Source organism: Haplochromis burtoni, unplaced genomic scaffold, assembly GCF_018398535.1.
Source record: "Haplochromis burtoni strain Fernald_Lab_line unplaced genomic scaffold, NCSU_Asbu1 Contig_303, whole genome shotgun sequence".
Taxonomy (NCBI): Eukaryota; Metazoa; Chordata; class Actinopteri; order Cichliformes; family Cichlidae; genus Haplochromis; species Haplochromis burtoni.
The window spans coordinates 30,025-50,275 of NW_024582664.1; the positions used below are offsets into that span (position 1 = coordinate 30,025).

Below are 20,251 nucleotides of genomic sequence, written 5' to 3' on the forward strand. Positions count from 1 at the left end.
GTGGGGGAACTTGCACAATCGGTGGCTGACTAAATACTTTTTTGCCCCACTGTAATCTATGTAGCTCAAGTAACAGTGATATAGCTGTTTGGTTAACTTTAATGTGACAACTGAATTTAATACAATACTGAATTACACATAAATGTAATATGATTACAATAAGATCCAACATACATTACTTAATCACCAAATTGCCATACTGGATACTGCTCAGGAACTTAAAACATTAATGGTAATGACCCTATATGTCAAAAGGAAACCCAGAGAAGTATAAACAACATGATAAAGACCAGGTAATCTTGCCAAAATCTGCAGTACTTGTTTTGTTTTTTATTTTGCTTGTAAATTCCAGAAAACATTGTAAAACTCTTCGTCGTCTGTCCTTCTTCAGATGGATGAAAACAACCCTCTGTCCTTGTCTGGGAACTACACGACCATGCCAACTGCATCAGTGTCCACCCAAAGGACCTTCAGATCAGGGAGAGGTATCACTCACACCCAACTAGAAGTCACCACTGACACTACAACAGCAAAACAAATGAATGAGGAGGAATCTACTGTTGCAGAGGATGAGACCACAACTCTGAGCTGGACAGTGAAGGAGAACATAACAGAGGTCAGTCAGACCTCAGTCCAGCTTTCCCCATCCTCTGACAGACAAGAAATACAGCACACTGATCAGACTCATCCTCAGCCTAACATGGTGGAGCCACTGTCGGACCACAGAGGGAACTGTGAGTACATTTGAACACAGACACTCTCCTGAATCTTTCAGGTACTCGTCTTTTTTGGATTGACTAACTGTAATTATATCGCTTGATATAGATATGTTTAGTTCTTTGAAATGAGATCATGATCAACCAAATTTTCAATGAACATTTTCAGGTTAAACAGCTATTAAAATTTGAACTTGCTCTTTGATTTTCTAAAAGAGCTGTACGTGATACATACGTGAGTAAAAATAAGTTCCACATGTTAAGTGTTTTCCTGTTATAACCTTGTAATTAAGGCCCCTTCAACCCTAACACAAGAATACACTGTATCCAGAAAGTATTGCCAGTGCTTCACTTGTTCAACATTTTGTGATGTTATAGCCAAAATGGGATTGATTCATTTTAACCTCAAAGGTGACCTTGAGGGTCTTAAAGGTGCCTGTAAATAAAATTTATTATTATTACAGTGCATGTGAAAGAATATGTCAAAATGTGGGATAAGTGATGCACTCTAGATACTTTTGGATGTACTATAAAGAAATGGGGGTTTTTTTTGCCGAACAAAAGCGCACACAAATAATCTATATGGTCGAGTGGTGTTGAGTTATGTTAAGTGTAGATAAGCACTGGGTTACACAACTGGTTCATTCGTGGGAAGTCGGAGAGGGGTTTTGTTTTGTTTTTTTATTGTGTGGTTTTTGTTTTGTTTTTTTGTCCCTCATAGACTCAGAAATTCAACATTTTCCTGGTGGTGAGTATTGAACAAGAATGTCTTATTTATTTTCTGAAGTGTGGGTTCTCTTTTTATCTGGTTAAATTGCCATTGTACCTTATGCTGAACACACAGTCTGGTCATGAGCAGGATTTTAAAAATATTTTATAGATAGATTTACTCATTTATTAAAAAAAAAAAAGTCATTCCCTTCTCTCCCCTGCGGGTGGTTTATCCTTCAAGCTAGGGTCCTCTACCAGAGTCCTGCGAGCTTGAGGGTCCTGTGCAGTATCTTTGCTATTTATATGACTGCGCTGTTCTGAAAAGAGTTCTCAGATGTTATTCCTCGAATCTTAGCTTGGGAGTCACTGCACCAAGTGCACCGATTACCACTGGGACCACTGTTACCTTCATCCTCCAGATCTTCTTGAGCTTTTCTTTGAACCCTGGGTACCTTTCATGTTCCTTCTTCCTGATGTTGCTGTCATTTGGTATTGCTACATCTATAACTACGGTTATAGATGGTGGTTGGTGGTGGTCAGAGGGCCCGGTGGCGCCTATGTCCGGCAGCCTCGCCTCTGTCAGTACGCCCCAGGGCAGCTGTGGCTACAATGTAGCTTGCTAACGCCAGTGTGTGGATGTGTGTGTGAATGGGTGGATGACTGAATGTAGTGTAAAGTGCTTTGGGGTCCTATGGACTAGAAAAGCGCTATACAAATGCAGGCCATTTATCTTCCTCTGCTTGTCCACCACTACTATGCCCAGTTTGTTAGCCATCACCAGCTTTTTTTTATATATCTGGAAGTCCCACAGGATCTTGGCTCACTCCTTCTTGACCACCCTAGGGGCTTCTCCTATTTTGACCTTGGGACTTTCAGGCTGGCACAGATGTTCCTGTACGCTGGCCACTTGGTTGTGGCGCACCCTGCTGTTATGTGTTGGGGCATCTTTACTTAGGCTGCATCTGGGATCTTGCCCAGTGTGGTAGACCCCCACCTCTCTTGTACTTAGGGCTTGTTCCTGTGCTGCCTGGATTAGAGCCTGTGTGCTGTCTTTCACTCCAGCTTTGTCCAGCTTCTGGTAGGATTTCTGGATATCAGCCACTTCCTCTATCTATACCATACAGGGGCCCATCCTTCCATGATGCTTCTTCTCCTTGCTCCTCTTCTTTCTTTCTGCTGCCTGAGGTATTCACTAAGTACACAATTGGTTGTGGCCATTGGTTGTACTCATAGATGTTTGTGTACATTCTCACTGAAGGCATCGAAATTATGAATGAACACACATGTAATTTTGTAGTAGATAAAAGTAATGAAATGACTCATAACATGCTTTATACTTTAGTCTTCAAAATAGCCAACCTTTGCTTTGATTACTGCTTTGCACACTCTCGGATTTGGATCTTGAGCTTTATGAGGTTGTCACCTGAGCTGGTTTTCCAACAGTCTTGAAGGAGTTCCCAGAGATGCTGAACACTTGTTGGCCCTTTTGCCTTCACTCTGCGCTCAATCTCATCCCAAACCATCTTGACTTGGTTTTAGGTCAGGTGACACTGGAGGCCAGGACATCTGGCGCAGCACTCCATCACTGTCCTTCTTGGTCAAATAGCCCTTACACATCCTGGAGGTATGTTTGGGGTCATTGTCCTGTTGAAAAATACATGGTGGTCCAACTAAATGCAAACCGGATGAGATGGCAGGATGCTGTGGTAACCATGCTGGTTCTGTGTGCCTTTTAAATTTGAATAAATGTCCAACAATGTCCAATACTTGTGTTTGTTGGCACAAACAAATCTCTTCTGCTTGTTGTGATTTCTTAGCAGCTATTTGACCATAAAGGTCTGATTCACACAGTCTCCTCTGAACAGTTGATGTAGAGATGTGTCTGCTACTGGAACTCTGTGTGGCATTTATTTGGGCTTAGTCTGAGTCGCTGTTAACTTCAGATTTCTGAGGTTGGTGACTCGGATGAATATATCCTCAGCAGCAGAGTTGACTCTTGGTCTTTCTTTCCTGGAGCATCCTCATCCAGTTTCATCATAGTGCTTGATGGTTTTTGAGACTGCACTTGGCAACACAGTCAAAGTTTTAGCAATTTTCCAGACTGACTGACCTTCAGTTCTTAAAGTCATGATGGACTGTCATTTCTCTTTATTTAGTTGATTGGTTCTTGGCATAATATAATTTCTAGCAGTTGTCAAATAGGGCTTTCAGCTTTGTACCAACCTGACTTCTGCACAACACAACTGATCATCCCAACTCCATTAAGAAGGTATGAAATTCCACAAATGAACCCTGACAGGTGACTACATCCTGAAGGTCATTGAGAGAAGGCCAAGGGATTGTAGTGCTGTCAAGAAAGCAAAGGGTGGCTACTTTCAGGAATCTAAAATATGAAGTATATTTAGAGTTTTTTTTTCTTTGCTACATACATCTTGCTACATATATTTGATGTCTACAGTGTAGAAAGTAGTAAAATTAAAGAAAAAAAACATTTAATGAGAAGGTGTGTCCAAACTTTGTGTATGCCTGTATGTCTAATCTGGAGATCAACTTTAATTTATTTTATCTGAGCTACCAGTGAAACTGTTATTATAATGACTTTATTTTGGTCTTCTGAAATCTCTCTGACAGATCACCTGTTTGAAGTGGCCATAGAGATCAACTTTAGTCAGGATTTGCTGAAGTCTTGGGACAACCTGGCCAGGTCACTGCTGCTTTCAGTAAAAGCTTTGGTGCGTGTGTGTGTACGTGCGTGTCATATGTAGCATGTGCATGGTTTTTTTTTTTGTAATAAATATAAAAAACAAAGCTTCATTGACGCATTAAGAAATGGTGATGGCCCAGACTAAACTTTGTACATGGCTTTTGTTTCTGTAGATCAGCAAACAGCTGGAGGCTCTGCATGCACAACTGTCGGTGTCTTCCAAAAGAATAAAAAGGTTTGTAGAAAACATCCTCACAAGTCTTTCCATTAATGCTGAAGTATAAGTTTGTCTTTGAATGAGACTGTCTTTTCTGAGTGAACCTATGCAGAAAAGAACTGCAACTCCACATGTAAATACCATTGGTCTAATCTTGCAAAACTGACCACGACTGGATGAAAGTATAGATGGGATCAGATGTAAAATGTAATTTGGACACTTGAGATGTTTCTTCTATTTCACTACAGTTTTGCTAATTTGTTTTGGTCAGTAGTTTTACAATTTTTATGCTCTTGTGCAGTGCTGTGTTGTGTTGATTCTGAAGTTGCTGAATTTGGGTTTCTGTTTAGGGTTTTACTTTTATTGTAGTGTTTGAAGTTTTAAATTGTATTATTTAAGTCCCTGTTTAGTTTCTTTGGAGTTCTGGGTACCTGTTTAGATTGCCTCATTGTTCTAATGTTAGTTTAGAAATTTTGGTTTGTATTAAACTTTGGCTCCAATTTTGATGTTCTTGTGTTTAACTTGATCAGTTTCCTTATTTTGGTCCTCCTCTGTCTTGTCTTTCTGTTTATGCTTTTGTCCCCTAGTTTTCGATTCTGTTTTCTTTAGTGCTCTGTGTAAGTTTTAGTTCCTGTCTCTGTCTTCCCATGATTGTTCTTATCTGTGTTAATTATGCTCAGTGTCTGCTATCGCAGTTTCATTATCTGATACCCTTTGTTCTGCTGTGGTTGTTGGAATTTTCATTTGCTTCACATTTTGGACATTTTGACTGTCACTGTGGGACTCCATGTCCAACTTGGCGAAAAAAGGGTGCCTTTTACTTTGTATCCAGCATATAGGACCAGACCTTTTCCCCAACTCTCTCATTCATTTTCCTCTTTTGCTACCATACTAAAAACAAATCCTGGAAACTCCACTTGAGAACTGTGGACTGGTGTATTTATTACATTAAACCTCCCTCTGCAGCGCCTGAACTTATGTCATTGTGTAGTCTGTTTAGACTCAATAATGAAACGGGATCTATGGACCATAAAGCTGCTTTACTGTTAAGGTATATGTTACGGTACATAATTACAGGTTTTGTGCACAGGTTGCATGCAGGAGTGCTGTACATCCTCTGGCTGCAAGTTAGACAGGGACCTAGAGGCATGCATGTCCACAGGGGCATCCACTCTGCTCTCCAGGGGCTCATTGAAGTTGATGCCAGTGGCAAAGGAAATCTGAGAAAGGCAATCATTATGTCTGTGTCGACTGCAGGTATGGAAGTGTCCAAAATTGCTTGGTAATGTTACTCTGGACAAATCTGTAAACAGGAAGGAGTCAAAAACAGTGATTACTGATAAATATATATTTGATTACACTTTTTTTTTTTTTTACATAGTTTATTTTAATGTGTTTAGTATTATATGCATTTATCAGCTAAAAGTTCTGTGCATGTCTGTTTCAGATGTTAATGAGTGTGGGACCCAGCTTGTTCAATGTGACTTCAATGCAGACTGTGTGAACCGGTTTGGCTCCTACTCATGCCATTGCCGGGCAGGCTTTCAGGATAACTCCCGCCTGGGATCAGGAGGAACCATCTGTGTGGACATGAAGGCTGCAGGTATGCTTGACCCATATCAGAAATCTTAGTTAGACTTGCAGATATTCTGCTTTAATTCAGCTGCTGATCTCCTGTTTTGTTTGGCGGGGTTTTCGTTTTCCCTTCAGGTTGCAGCTCACGCCTGTCCACTGAAGCTAAAGGTGTATACATCCTTTTCTTCCTGCTCAGCTCACTAATTCTTGCGCTGCTGGTGGTTGCTGGCATGTTCTACCATCGTCACCACCGAGGAAAATTCCTAGTTCGCTGCCACAGCAACAGCAGCTTATCCCCTTCTGACCCCAACAACAACCATCAGCATCCTGAGGAAAACTACTCCAATCCCGCTGACTCTGACCCGCCTCCCCCATCTCCACCTGCCTGGGGTCCCAGAGAGTGCTGGGGCCATGTAAAGGAGCAACGGCAAGTTGTGGATCTGCAGCTGCTGCGCTTCAATCTGCTGCACCCTCCAGACCGCTACATGGATCAGCAAGAGGGTGTGAACAGTCAATGATAATTAATCTTAATTATATTCAGTAAAATGTCTTCTTTAAATTTACTTTCTTTTTTTTTTGTCTGCATTTTGCACTATTTGTAAATTGCACAATTAAAGGCACAATGAAAAGCATTTTTATTCCTTGAAGTGCAAAACATGTCTTGAGAGAAGACTGTTGTAATAATATTAAATCTTATTTGAAAGTGCCTTCCAAGACACCAGGGCCCGTATCCCTAAAGAATCTTTGTGCAAAAAGTGGCTCCTAGCGGCCAAATTCTAAGAAAATTCTCAGAGTCATGACGTTTTCTTAGAATTTCCCCTAAAAGTGACACGACAATCCCAGTTAATATAAAAGCTATTCCTCAAGATTCCTAGCGCTTAAAAGGGCTCCTAAGGCGAGATCTGCTAAGAGCAGGGAAGAGGACTTTTAGTGGCTTAGGAGTTCCCCTAAGCAGCTGCACAAAATGGCCAACAGAAGAGGCAGGAGAGATGTCCTGCAAACACTGGATGACAGGGAATTATTGAGATGCTACAGAGTGGATCGTGCAGGAATCATGTTTGTGGTGGATCTCCTTAGAGATGCAATTACTTCACCAACTCGACGCCACAACGCTATTACACCGGAGACGAAAGTAATCACAACCCCGAGGTATTTGGCAACCGGGAAAATGCAACAATGCAGCAGTGATGACTTGGGTCTGCAATCACAGACATTGCTAAAAGCTGAGCCGTGTTACCCTCGTTAAGACCACACTGGACTTGTAACGTTGTGATTTCTACTTCATTAAGGACAGCCTCTTGAGATAGGCCATCTTGTTTTCAACGGGGTCCATATGGGAGTGAAAGTACAAAATATGCCAGCTAGGATATTAATATGAGCAAATAAGACACGAATCATTATTTGAACAGGGTGTAATGAGTTTTTCACATATTTTAGATTCTAATGTTAGGCTATAACCCCTACAGCTTACTATTCATTTTCCAGATATTTTCTTGAATGTGAAATATTATTTACAATTACAGTCAGCATAAGATTAGAGTATATAATATGTTTATTGATTTGAGGGTACATCCTTTGCTCATTATCACCAAAAGCTCATTTCCATCAAACTTGTAGGATCAACCAATCACGGCTTTTGAAATGATGACTCATACCTAGCAACGGGGTCAACCACACCTCCTCACTAAGATAGGATTTTCCATCCATTCCTTGCTCAGAGTTCACTGAAAATGTTCTGGAATCACTTCTAAGCTAAAACTCCTGGCAAGGAATTTTTAGGTTAAGTTAGGAGCTCTCTGAGAGGATTCTCAGAATCTTTAGGGATACGGGCCAAACCTAACATATAAAAAAACTTCGCCCACCCCAAGGTGGGGTGCCGTGCCTCTCGGCCTGGGGCTCGGTCACTCAGGCACAGCTGGCTGCCGGCGGAGCTCACGGGCGACGTCACTGCAACTCCCCCTGGCTTCTGCTCCGCGGCTGCTGAGTGAGCCCTCATCTGGGACTCTCCTCAGCTCTTTCTGGGACAGTGGCGCAGCTGCCCCTCTGTTGGTCTTCCTTGGTCTCTTGTGTTCTGGGGGCCTCTGGATGTCTGGAGTTTTGATCTCCTCCATACCTGCTTCATGCCCTGGAGGACGGGGCTGTGGCCCCCCCACACCCTCTAGCAGATCATTACATGAAGGAACCTTTTAAAAAACAAGCGCGTCCATGCTCACAGGTGTACACACGGGTGATCACACCCACAAACTACACCCTTTTTGGCTCCTACCTCAAAGCACACTGTGTTCTGTTGATCTTATGTGCTGCACAATAATGTTTAATATTTAGTATTTACTGTCATATTCCCATATATCATTGTGATGTTGTTTATTCTATTACTCTTGTTCTCTTCTGCTTGTTTCTTATTATGTTCTGCTTTGTTTTTTTTTTTTTGCTTGTTTTCTCTTTTTTCTTTCTCAACAGGTGATCCAGGTGATTGATATTTGTATTTTTTGTCTGTTTGTTTTGTTTGTTTTTGTTTTTTGCCCTTTAGCACCATTCCTCTTCCCCGCTGTTTTTCTTTCCCTCTTTCTTTCTCCCTTTTCTTTCCCCCAGTCATGTCTGTCCCGTGTGTAGCAAGTGAAAATAAAATAAACAATAAAAGCAAAGGTGAATCAAGTAGACCAATACGGCAAGGCCGGGATAGTCCATTTGGTAAAGTAAATCTGTTGGGCATCTTTCTTTGCCTTTAGACAATAATTCTGATTTCAAAAGAGCCAAGTGGGGGGAGGAGAATAAAACACATATAACAATGACAACAAAGGAAAAATTAGAAAAAAGCACAAAATAAAACGATAAATCAAAGTCAAAAAATGTACCAGTCAATAGCGGCAGCCAGACGCACCAGCATTCACTCAAGCCAGAAGTATTCACGGCTTGAGTGAATGTGGGATTTACATGGAAAAAACACAAAATTTACGATACTAAAACTATAGATCAAAACAAATCGCCAATACAACTTTGATACATAAGATATTTGAGCTAACTTTTATAGTCTTGTGTCAGGTAGAAGATGCCTGCCTGGGACAGCTCATAGGGGAGCAGTAATATAACACATGTATAGTGTATGTGTCTTCTAGATCCTGTAGAAGTCCATCATTAAGTGTGTGAAGAGGGCTCTCCATTTACATCAACAAATTGGGGTCTATTAAATAAGATTCAAACTATTGCAGCAGTACCTTTAATGCCTTTTGAATGCTCTAATCACTGTTAAAAGCCATAAGATTCTTTGTAACTGTTACCAATGCTGTTTTTGTACTGTGATGAAATCTGAATCTTGAGTAAAATTCTTTAAATAAACATTCCTCTGCAGATGATCAGTTAGCTGTTTTGTAACTAGTCTTTTTTTAGAATTGTTGAGATAAAAGGAATGTCTGCATGCAGCCTGAGTCCACCAAAGCCTGGCAGCTTACCCGAACACTGTATGTCGCTCTTGGGACCCCAATGACATAGAACACCTGACCAACCTCCATCAATGGACACTCCCGCCACATATGTCCTGTCACCCACATCTCTAACACTTCTGCCTTAGCATTGGTGTGGCCCTCCGTGGGTCAGCGCTGGCAGGACCTGGTGAGGCAGATCTGGGAGAAAGGGGTTAGTGTCCTGTAGCTGCAGTGGCTGCTCTGCCAGGGCAGGGCCGTGGGGACCTGGAAATAGCCTCGTCCCACTAGCTGCCGGCTGCAACCCTCCACCTCCTCTGGCTGCGTGGCCGTCAGCATGACCTGACAGCCGCGCCTCTCTTTCCAACGGCACAGGTAGCCAGGTAGCCTGGCATGCCTCTGCCATTGCCTGTAATGTTTCAAGGAACACCTGAGGGTCGTAGCCTGCCCCCATCCTATGTGGCGTCACTGCCACTGTAGGGGGTAGGGGAGGTGCAGTGAGAGAGTCAGCCCGACCAGCCTCTCCAGCACTTGTTCTGGTGTCAGCCTGGTCCTGCAGCTTATCCAACTGAGCTCTCTGCATCCCATTAAAAGAACATTGAAAGGACTGTAGGAATGCGTCTACCAATACCGTGCTGGTCAAGGACACTCCTACAGGACACATGCCGTACTGTGGTCGCAGCTTCAAGTCAGCCAGCCTGCATCATTGCATGTAAAGAGTGAAGTGTAGTCTGTTCTGGCCCACCCAGTCCAAACCACTTTAATAGGCTTACAGCAGCTAATCCAGCACAGTGTGCTGACACATTGGGAGTCTGCTGACCTTACTCTGCTTTATTACAGGGTACTTGTTCCCTCAGACCTTCACTGCTCAAAACAGGAAATCAGCTACAGTTTCTCTACATCTCCATTCAGGGGGAAATATTGGAATGATTTTCATCAGGTTTGCATAAGAAAATTATTCAATTTGAATGATGACAATGACGTCTAAGTTGATCTCATTTTTGCTCTAACACGTTAAAACTATCAGCTTTTTAAAAAAGAAAATCTTTCTGTTAAGGGGGGGGGGTAATTGTTGACTGATAATCAGCTTTAACTTACAGGCTTCGACTGCATCGGAAAGCTAGTTTTCAGGAAAATCTGCAATGCATTTGTCATCTAATGCAGTCCACAATTAAGTCAGCTTCCTTTTTACTTCATTGATGGTGTTAAGATTTTTTCTAGATTTTTTCCCACCATTTACTCAGATCCCTGCCTTCTGTTAAAAGAAAATCCTTCTTTGTCCTTCGACTGAATGCTCCTTATGTCTACCAGGTAGATTCTCCAAGGACAGCATCACTTGGTTGCTGTCTGTAAGGTAAGGAGGAGTGGTTGTTGTTGGTGGTAATAGTAGATCCACCCTCAGCTATCTTCCTCACTTGGAAACCTGAGGTCACTCCTCCTCTATCGCTCTCCAACCAGAGAGGCATGCTGAGCATGACCTTCCAGGCAGCATCCTCCAACCCTAATCCTGTGCAACCCTCCCACACATGCACAGAATCCCAACTGTTTTTCACTGCCCTAAAACAATAATAAAGTCCTACAGTAAAAAAGCGTCTCTAATTCCATTACCTTCCTGTATTGCATTTATTTCATTTTATTGTAGTTTATTTTCAATGTGTATCCTGTTTTTCTTTGTTTTGTCTTTGATTCTGAGAAAGCTATGTCACTGAAAACATTTCAGATGACTAAAGCATTAGTTAATTTTCTTGTGGGCAGTGAAGACTGGAATCCTTATGTTACTAGTTGACAACGTGATAAAGAAGGTATTAAGGTATTAAGGCGTTAGAAATTTAAAATGTTTCTAATTACATTTCTGAAATTCAACTTAATAGAAGAATAATGAAGGATTACTGTAATCATTTTTTTTATCATCTGGAAAGGAATTAAAACTCGTAATTGTATTAATTCGATTTGTCTATATTATTTATTTATATTGTTCACTAACCATATTTATGTTCTCAGATGTTTTAACACCTCCAGCACTTGAATGCTCTCAAGCGAACATGTCAAATTCACAGAAAATATTTTCATAGTAATGGCTATATTCATAAAGTGATATTGCTGTATTCATGGCCTACAATATTTCAATTTGAAAAGCTCTGTGATCTCTCTTCTTGATTCTCCATCAGATAAAAACATAATCACTTGACACAAGACAATACTCAACAGTGGCGTCTGTGACTTTTACAAACATTTAATATCTATCTATCTATCTATCATATCTATCTATCTATCTATCTATCTATATATCTATCTATCTATCTATATAGATATATACATACATATATATATATATATATGAAATATAATGAATATTATAATATATATATATGATGAATTGAAAAATGGAAAAATCAGTGTTAAAGTAATTAATATTTCTCATTTGAAGTGCTTGATATTGTGTTTCATTTTCAGCATCTTTTATAAAGTTTATAGTGGCTGTCCTGGGAGGAACACATATCTAATTAGAGAAAACAAAGATACTAAAATATGTTGATAACAAAAAAACCCCAAAAACTGCTGAATTAAAAGGTGAGCAGTGAGTGACATGGTTAACTGTCAATATCTACGGGGGATTAAATGCTAGTTAAGTATATTCCTAGACATTCTCATAGATGCTAATCTGAAAGTGCTGCTGAACTCAACTTGCATGTTTGTCCTCTGTAGAGGACCTTTCTAAACCTGAATAATTCCCATCCACTGCATACTACAGAATTACCTCCTTTTGGTATCTACAGAGGACATTTAGGGCTTTCCAATTATACCTAATATGAAGGGGTGGGGCTCTAGGGACTTTAGTGTTTTCATCAAGGAATATGGCGGCCATTGCTGCAAGCACATTTTATAGAAAGAACAAAAGTAAGTGCATAAAACTGTTTACTGAGCAATTTTTGGCTATAAATGTTATTAACATATTTTAGATAAGTCTCTTAGTAACACATTAAAACATAGTATGCTTAATTCTAACTTTATTTTAGTATAGTATTGAAGTGTTTAAAAAATGTCCTCCGTAGTGGACATTTGTAGTCATTTCCTCCATTTTGTTCTGTTTTTTCAAATGACCAGAAAAGGAGTCCTTTTTAGAAGCAGAAAGAAATGTATTGCATTTTGATGTCGGTGGACACGTGATATCTGAAAAATAAAAACTTTTTTCCCCCCAAAAAAATATTTCAGTCACCAAATATTTCTGATTACCTTACAAACATTGGGGGATTTAAAAAAAATTGATTGGATAACATTGTTTTTTCCTGGTAGTCAGGAGGTTAAGGACATTGTCAGAGCTGCTGTCCCCTGCCTGATGGACAGGGGACAGCAGCTCTGACAATGTCCTTGAGTACATTAGCTTTCCCTGCTAATGTACTCAAGGAATTATTAACAACATTTTCAAGCTCCATCTTCTCTATATCACATACATTGACCAAGGTGGTTAGCAAGAAGAAACTTGTCTGTTAGATGCTAAACCATTGGAGCTCATTTACTTGCTAATGTGTTTCCATATGAAGTGCGGATGGACCGCCTGTGTTACAGAGAGAGCGACAGTTTTCAATGAGGTCAAAATAATTGCAGCTTTCAGCGACAATAGTCAACTGCAGCCACAAGATGGCACAAATGTAAAGGCTGGATGGACATATTAATTGACAGGCAAGAAGCTTCATGTCAGTAGTGAGGAGAAAGATATTTACTTTGGTACATTTTATGTCTATTTTTAAATGTGTCAAGGCAAGCACTACTTCCTTGCTTATCCTGAGGGAACACTACTGATACTCAAAAGCCATATTTCCATTAATTAAATACAAAAAGCAATGATGCCTGAAATTTGATGACTCAAATTCCGACTTTATGTTTTCTTTATTCGAGCAATCAAAGGTTCGAGTTAAAAAATGGCTGTCATCTCTCTTTGCTTCCTCAGGAGAGCCAAATAAACAAAAAGCCCCACACCCAGAAATTAAATGCTTTTTATTATGTGTGATATTATGTGTGATAAACAGGGCACCAAAGTGATTGGTCAAAACAGTTTAGAGTGGTCTTGGGTCTGATGTCGACTCGGGTTTCTTCTTCTGCAGCTTTCTGGCCACTTCTTATTTGGAGATGACGCTTCCGTTACCATTGCAACCATCTCTTGTCCTCCAGTGTAGGGTTAAGAAGGGGGTATAGTGCATACTATGGGGTGGCTGGGGCCCAGGTGGTAGAGCAGATCAGCTACTGATCGGAAGGTCGGTGGTTCGCTCCTTGGCTTCCCCAGTCTGCATATCAAGTATCCTTGGGCAAGATACTAACCCCAAATTGCCCTCCAATGCATTCATCGGAGTGTGAATGCATGTGAATGCAGGTTAGTTTGCACTTGTGTATAGAAGTGCTTGTACGAGTGGGTGTGAATGGGTGAATGAGGCATGTCGTATAGAGCACTTTGAGTACTCCAGGAGAGTAGAAAAGCGTTATATCAGAAATAGTCAATTTACCATATAACAGCATATTTATGACCAAGGCCAAATTCCTGTGTGGGGCCTTAGTCTTGTGTCTGTTAGTATCAGGGTAACAGTCTACTTCCAAAACTTCTCTACAATACACTGTGTGCAGTAAAAAATCAAGTCTCTTTTCCCAAGAGACCTGCACAACATAACAGGTGCATGTGCATCACACCACAAACATAACTAAATTTCTTACTGAAGTATGATCAGGAATCATCATCAGGAAGAATTATTTTTAATGATTCTACCTACAAATACACTTGACTGTTAACTAAGTTGACTATTGCTTCAATCAGAAGCAGGAGCAGTGCACTGCGTTCCCTATCTAACATTTGTGAAGAATGGGTCACTCTCAGAAGCTCAGTAAATTCCTGTGATAAGATGCCACCTGTGCAACAAGTCCAGTCATGAAATTTCCTTGCTACTAAATATTTTCCATTCACTACAAACCTCCAAACTTGAGTATAAGATTGGCTCAAGAACAGTCCATAGAGAGCTTCATGGTATGGGTTTCTGTGGTCGAAGCAGCTGCATCTTACATAACCAAATACAAAGCAAAGCAGCAGATACTTAAGGTAAGGTACACCACCACTGGACTCTAGATCAATGGAGACATGTTCTCTGGTTTCAAGAATCACACTTCTCCATCTGGCAGTCCGATGGATGAGTCTGGGCTTGACCCGGGGTATAGAGTATGTTTGGGGAGTGTGATTGTGTGTACAATGTCCATTTGTGTCTATCTTTACGTTGGGTGAGTGCTGAGTATTTGTATATGTGAATGTATGTTTGTGTCTGTGTGTGCCTGTTTGTCTGTGTCTATATGTCAGGTCGTGTCATAGACTCCACCTCTCTGGGAACTCCCAGGCCCTCCAAAGTCTCCAAACTTAGCTGGATTAATGCGATGGTGTTGTGTTTATTATGTTGCTCTCTTTTTTTGCTTGTTTTCTCTTCTTTTTCTCTCAACAGGTGATCCTGGAGTTTTTGTTTGTTTTTTTCTCTCTCTTCCTCTTTTTAAGTTTCCTTTCTCACTGTCCCTCTTCCGCTCTGTTTTTCTTTTCCTTCATCTTTCTTTCTCCCTTTCCTATCCCCTAGTCATGTCCCGTCTGCAACAACTGAAAATAAAATAAAATAAAATAAATAATAACAACAAAGGTCGATCAAATGGACCAATACGGCAAGACCGTGATGATCCACTCGGTAAAGTAAATCCATTGGGTATCCTTGTTGGCCTTCAGACAACAATTCTGACGGCTAAAGAACCAAATGGGACAGGCAAAAAAAAAAAAAGAAACATTAATGAATCAATGGTACGGATATAGAGGAAGCAAAAAGAATGACTTGAGTAAAGTTTGACTTATCTAACTATTTTGTTTCGCTTAATGCACCTTATAATCCTTTAACGTCGACACTGTTGTGTTTGTTGTCTTCTGCTAGTGAAGATTTATGTTAATTTGACAAGCGGAACACTTTCTGTACTGTACAGGAGACACGGCATGAGATTAATTGAAAATGGTCTACAGCTGATCAGGACACAGAACACAATGTGCTGTAAAAAAAAAACCCCCAAAAAAACAAACAACAAAACAAAGGAAAATTGCACCAAAAAAAAAAATTCTGCAAAACAGTGAGGCCGTGAAAAGTGAACCACGATATAGCGAGGGACCACTGTATTGTCATTTCAACCAGCAGTAGTACAGTACACAATGAAGCAAGACAACTTTCCTCCAAGACCATGTACATATAGCAGACAATGAACACAGGACCACATAAAGTTTGAGTGTGCAAAAATTGCAAAAAAAACCCAAAACAAAGACAGTGCAACACCAGACAGAACAGAGCAATTCAGACACAAGATAGTGTCTCTTGATAGTCCCTCAGCAGAAGGTGGTGAGAATGGGTGGCGGGCATTTCTCAGCTTCCGCAGGAAGTAGAGATGCTGTGGGCCTTATTAGTTATGGAGCTGGTGTTGAGGAACGTCTGCCAGGTGAACATCAAGGCATTTGATGCTCTTTACAACCTCCACAGAGGATCAATGTTAAGTGGACAGTCATCATCCCATCAACTCTTTTGTTTTGTTCACATTCAGAGACAGGTTGTTGACTCTCACCAGTCCGTTAGCTGTTGCGCCTCCCTTACTTCATGGTGACTCATCGTTCAGTCATCGCTCACTCACTAATCACTCCTATCTCTTCTGTGGGTTTTGGGATGTCCAGTGCTGCTTTGACTTTTTCTTGGTCAGGCTGAACACCCTGTGCAGTGAGCTTGTCTCCAAAAAATACAATTTCTTGCACATCAAACTGGCACTTACTCTTGCCGAGTCTATATTTGTGTACTCGCTCAGGCACCTTGCTCTCCTTGTGTTCTTGCATTATAGAGCCCCAGATAATTATCTCATCCACATAAATCTGGACATCTTCCAGTCCTTCTGTTCCATGCCCCATTGCCCTGTGAAATATATCGGAGATTCTCTGAGATTATTCCAAAAGGTAGTCTTAGGAAACAGTATCTGCCAAACGGTGTATTGAAGATGCAGTATGTGGTGCTGCTTTCATTCAGCTTTAATACCCAGAAACCTTGTGAAGTGTCAAACTTTAGTAGTACAGGGACTCTTCTTGCAGCATGCTCAACTGGTGCATGCTTTGCGTCATTCTTTAGCACAATTTTATATGTGAATGGTCTTTTAAATATATCTGCAAAAATGTGAACTAGGTCATCAAAAGAGTTATTTGGTGATTGTACATCTGCACTGATATAGTACACTCGTCTCACAAGTCCAATATCTTTACAGGCTTTTTCACAAGCAGTGATTCGTGTTCTTCAATGACTACTGTACTTTTTTTCCCACTATTTCTTTAATCTACATGTGCCAAAGTTTTTAATATTTTGTCCGTTGTAGTCTTTCAGGGTTGATTATGTTTTTTTTTATTTCTTTCATTCCTTTGATGTCAGATAAGCTGATCAGATTTGCTTTCACACACCAGTGTCTAGTTTCGGTGTGACAAGTGTCCCAGTTACCAGTGGTACTGTCCATTTGTCTTTTACCATGGCATTTATTTCTGTGTCTGGCTCATTTTAAAAGTTGTAAGTCTCACTTAAATCAGTATTTTCAACCAAGTTTACTGATCATCTTTTCATTTCCTCTTTACGAGAAGCGTTACCTGGCAAAATGGTTCTTCCTATGGCAGATGGAGCATGCCTTACCATGGGCCACTTACCACTGTTTAGTCATGTGCTTTAAGCCACAGCATATGTGGTCAAACATCCTGCTCTCAGACTGTGGCTGTATGTGCTTCCCTCTCTGATTGGAAACTGCTCACAGTAGCACTGCCACTGACTGTATTAGCATGCAGTTAACGTGCTGTTGTGACAACTCACATGCTTGACAAATCTTTATAGCTCCTTACAGTGTCAGTTCAGCCTCCCTCTGGAGTGGGCGGGTATTGTTCACAGAAACCCGAGTCTTTAGGCTGCTTCTAGTTATTTTTTATTGAAAACATAATGTGTCACTACACATGCATACTTACAAACCAAACTCTGTGTGTGTGTGTGTGTGGTGTGTGTGTGTGTGTGTGTGTGTGTGTGTGTGTGTGTGTGTGTGTGTGTGTGTGTTTGTTGTGTGTGTGTGTGTGTGTGTGTGTGTCTACTTTTGGTCAGAATAGCTGAGGAATGCTGACACTGAATGTGGAATCAGGATGAGCTAGCAAGTAATCCTATCTGTGTTTGATAACCTAATCCCAGTGTTACAAGCTCCATTATATTAGAGGAATCAGGCTCTAGATTCTTCTAATTCCACACAGTTTTGGAACCTCCTCTGCTGCAATTTATTTTTCTATTACCCAAGCTATGTGAAGTATGATTGGGTGGTGAGCGGTAGGTTGGTGAATGTACTGCTTGAGCTGATAAGAGATCCAGCTCAGCACACTGACTTTCTGCTCATATTGGATGAAGATACAAGGCAGAAGATTGAACACCATGCAAACGTGAAACGCAATGTCAACCCCCATTATGAGAAAGACACGCAACAGTCTACAACAGTCTTTATTTTATATCATTTTATATCATTTTTCTTTAGGGCTTAACCTAAAGAAAAATGTGGACACTTATTTTTTGTTGGTTATCATCTGAGTATTTTTAATCCTTCAACCCACAATAACTGCACCTCTGCTGAAACCAAACATGACATTTAAGACATGGTCCCGAATTTACTTAGAAACTATAATGTTGAATGAGGAAACAAGTGCAATCTAAATACAACATAAACCAAATTGACAATATAGTAAAAATATACAAAATTGTGTATATTTGTTCTTTAGAATATATAAAACATATATTTGTGTTTTATGTGTTTTGTGCTTTCTCTGGTGGGCACCACCATGACATGAGCTCATCGGCATCAGTCAGACAGAAAAGGCTAGGCAGCGCCTGTATCACCTACGACAACTGAGGAAGTTCAGGGTCTCTCCAAAGATCCTCAGGATTTTCTATACAGGCGCTGTGGAGAGCATCCTCACACAGAACATGACATCGTGGTTTGGGAACAGCTGTGTGAAGGACCAAAAAGCTCTCCAGAGAGTGATCCGTACAGCAGAACGCTGCTGCAGGATTGCTCTCCCCCCGCTTCAGGACACCTACACCAGGAGATGCCGGACTAGAGCAGCGCAGATACTGAAGGACCCGTCCCATCCTGGCAACAAACTGTTCCAACTTCTGCAATCTGGTAGAAGGTTCCGCATCTTCCGGGCAAGGACAGAGAGACTCAAGAGGAGCTTCTATCCCCAAGCCATCCGTGCCCTAAACACACACACCCGCCCTCTCACATCATCTATAATTGACTGAGACAGGACTCTTCCAGACACTAAACCAAGGCACAATGTACATTTCAATTCCTTTAATTTTAAATATGTTTATATTGTCTATCCTGTAAAATAGTCAGATGTCTATTCATATTAATGTACAGAATTCACCTGCTTGCTGCTACTACTGCACATTCACCCAGTGTATATACTATATGTGTATATATATATATATATATGTTCTTCCTCTACACCCCCCCCAATTTTTGCACATGTCGAGGAGCGTGTCAGGCTACATTTCACTGTGTGTTATACTTGTATAACTATGCATGTGACAAATAATAAAGAACCTTGAACCTTGAACCTTACACTTGGCTTACCAGTTCATTGTACTGCTGTCTGGGGACGAGGAGTTGCTGGCTAACACTGACAGTAAGTAACTGTGACAGTACTGGGAACAAATAAGAATGTTTATGCATGTTTTCATCTATTAGAGCCCAGACTTCAGTTCAGGAGAGAAGCTTGAGGTTTTCTCTGTATTATTGTAGGTGCTTTATTTTACAATATAAATCAGTTTGAGGCAACTGTTGCTGTGATTGTGGCTAGATAAATAAAACTGAATTGAACTGAAATGAGGAGAAAGAGGATGGATATTTTATTCAGATGTCAGTTGTCTCTTTCCTTTGCATTTCACTTTTTCATAAAGGGGACCTCTTCTCAATGTTAAAATTATATGTAATCCATCATATCTTGAGCTTGAAGGTGCAGACATCAATTAAAACTTCCCCCAATGCATGCAAACACCTACAAGGTCTCTTCTTGTAGGTGTTCATGAAGCGCCTTGAGGCGACTTATGTTGTGATTTGGCGCTATATAAATAAAATTGAATTGAATTGAATTGAATTCTCCTCCACCTTTGGTATAATACATATGTCACGTAGCACATCATTATATACCAGCTAGCCCAACTTCAGTAACCCTACAAACGTCACTGCTGTTTAGTTTTCTGTCTTCATTAATGTTGGAAGTGATAACAGAGCTGTACGTTTTAATTTGTTTCCAAAGCCCCGCAGTCAGGACATGCTATATTGTATTTAGATAGAAGCTAGCGAGCTAACTCCCTGCTAACTTCTAACTCCATTAAATGTCATAAATTCCGTTTTCATGGATGGTTACACCTGGTAGAGCAGAACGCTGATCATTTTATTAAAGATGAAAGACTTTAGACAGTTTTTCAACACTCAGTAATGCCATAGTGATCGTTTGATATATGGACCTGCAGCGGAGTTTAGGCCCAGACACGGCTAGTGACGTCAGACTTAACGACCGGATAGTCATATACATATAACGTGATTGGGCAGAATGGGGCAATATGTCTGCTACCACAAACTGGTGCTCACTCTATGTATTTTAATTTAATCTGAGTATATGAGAATGAATCAATTTGGTAGATGTAACAACTATTAATTTATTAGATAAACTCAAAAAACAACTAACTGTACCTTCAAGATTTGAATGGATTGCCATGTAGCTCTACTTGCAGCTGAAGTTTAGCTGTATTAATTGTCATTGAAATGTAAAACGTCCTGAATTCCTGAATTATGAAGT

The 20,251-nt window shown here is 40.5% G+C and overlaps 1 protein-coding gene across 5 annotated transcripts in view; it reads left to right on the forward strand.

Annotated features, from left to right (window-relative positions):
• Positions 1-6,639, forward strand: part of zgc:66455 (uncharacterized protein LOC393502 homolog) — a 10,015-nt gene extending 3,376 nt beyond the window's left edge. For 2 of the 5 annotated variants that reach the window (XM_042228102.1, XM_014339701.2), the window contains exons 4-11: positions 392-485; positions 567-734; positions 1,438-1,464; positions 4,059-4,159; positions 4,305-4,366; positions 5,439-5,605; positions 5,796-5,951; positions 6,059-6,639. In XM_042228102.1, coding sequence (XP_042084036.1) covers positions 392-485; positions 567-734; positions 1,438-1,464; positions 4,059-4,159; positions 4,305-4,366; positions 5,439-5,605; positions 5,796-5,951; positions 6,059-6,441 — 1,158 coding nt within the window. In that variant the 3' untranslated portion in view covers positions 6,442-6,639. The remainder of the gene's footprint in view (positions 1-391; positions 486-566; positions 735-1,437; positions 1,465-4,058; positions 4,160-4,304; positions 4,367-5,438; positions 5,606-5,795; positions 5,952-6,058) is intronic. The other 3 variants (XM_014339703.2, XM_042228103.1, XM_014339702.2) reach the window with 3 other exon arrangements.
• The last annotated feature ends 13,612 nt before the right edge of the window (positions 6,640-20,251 follow it).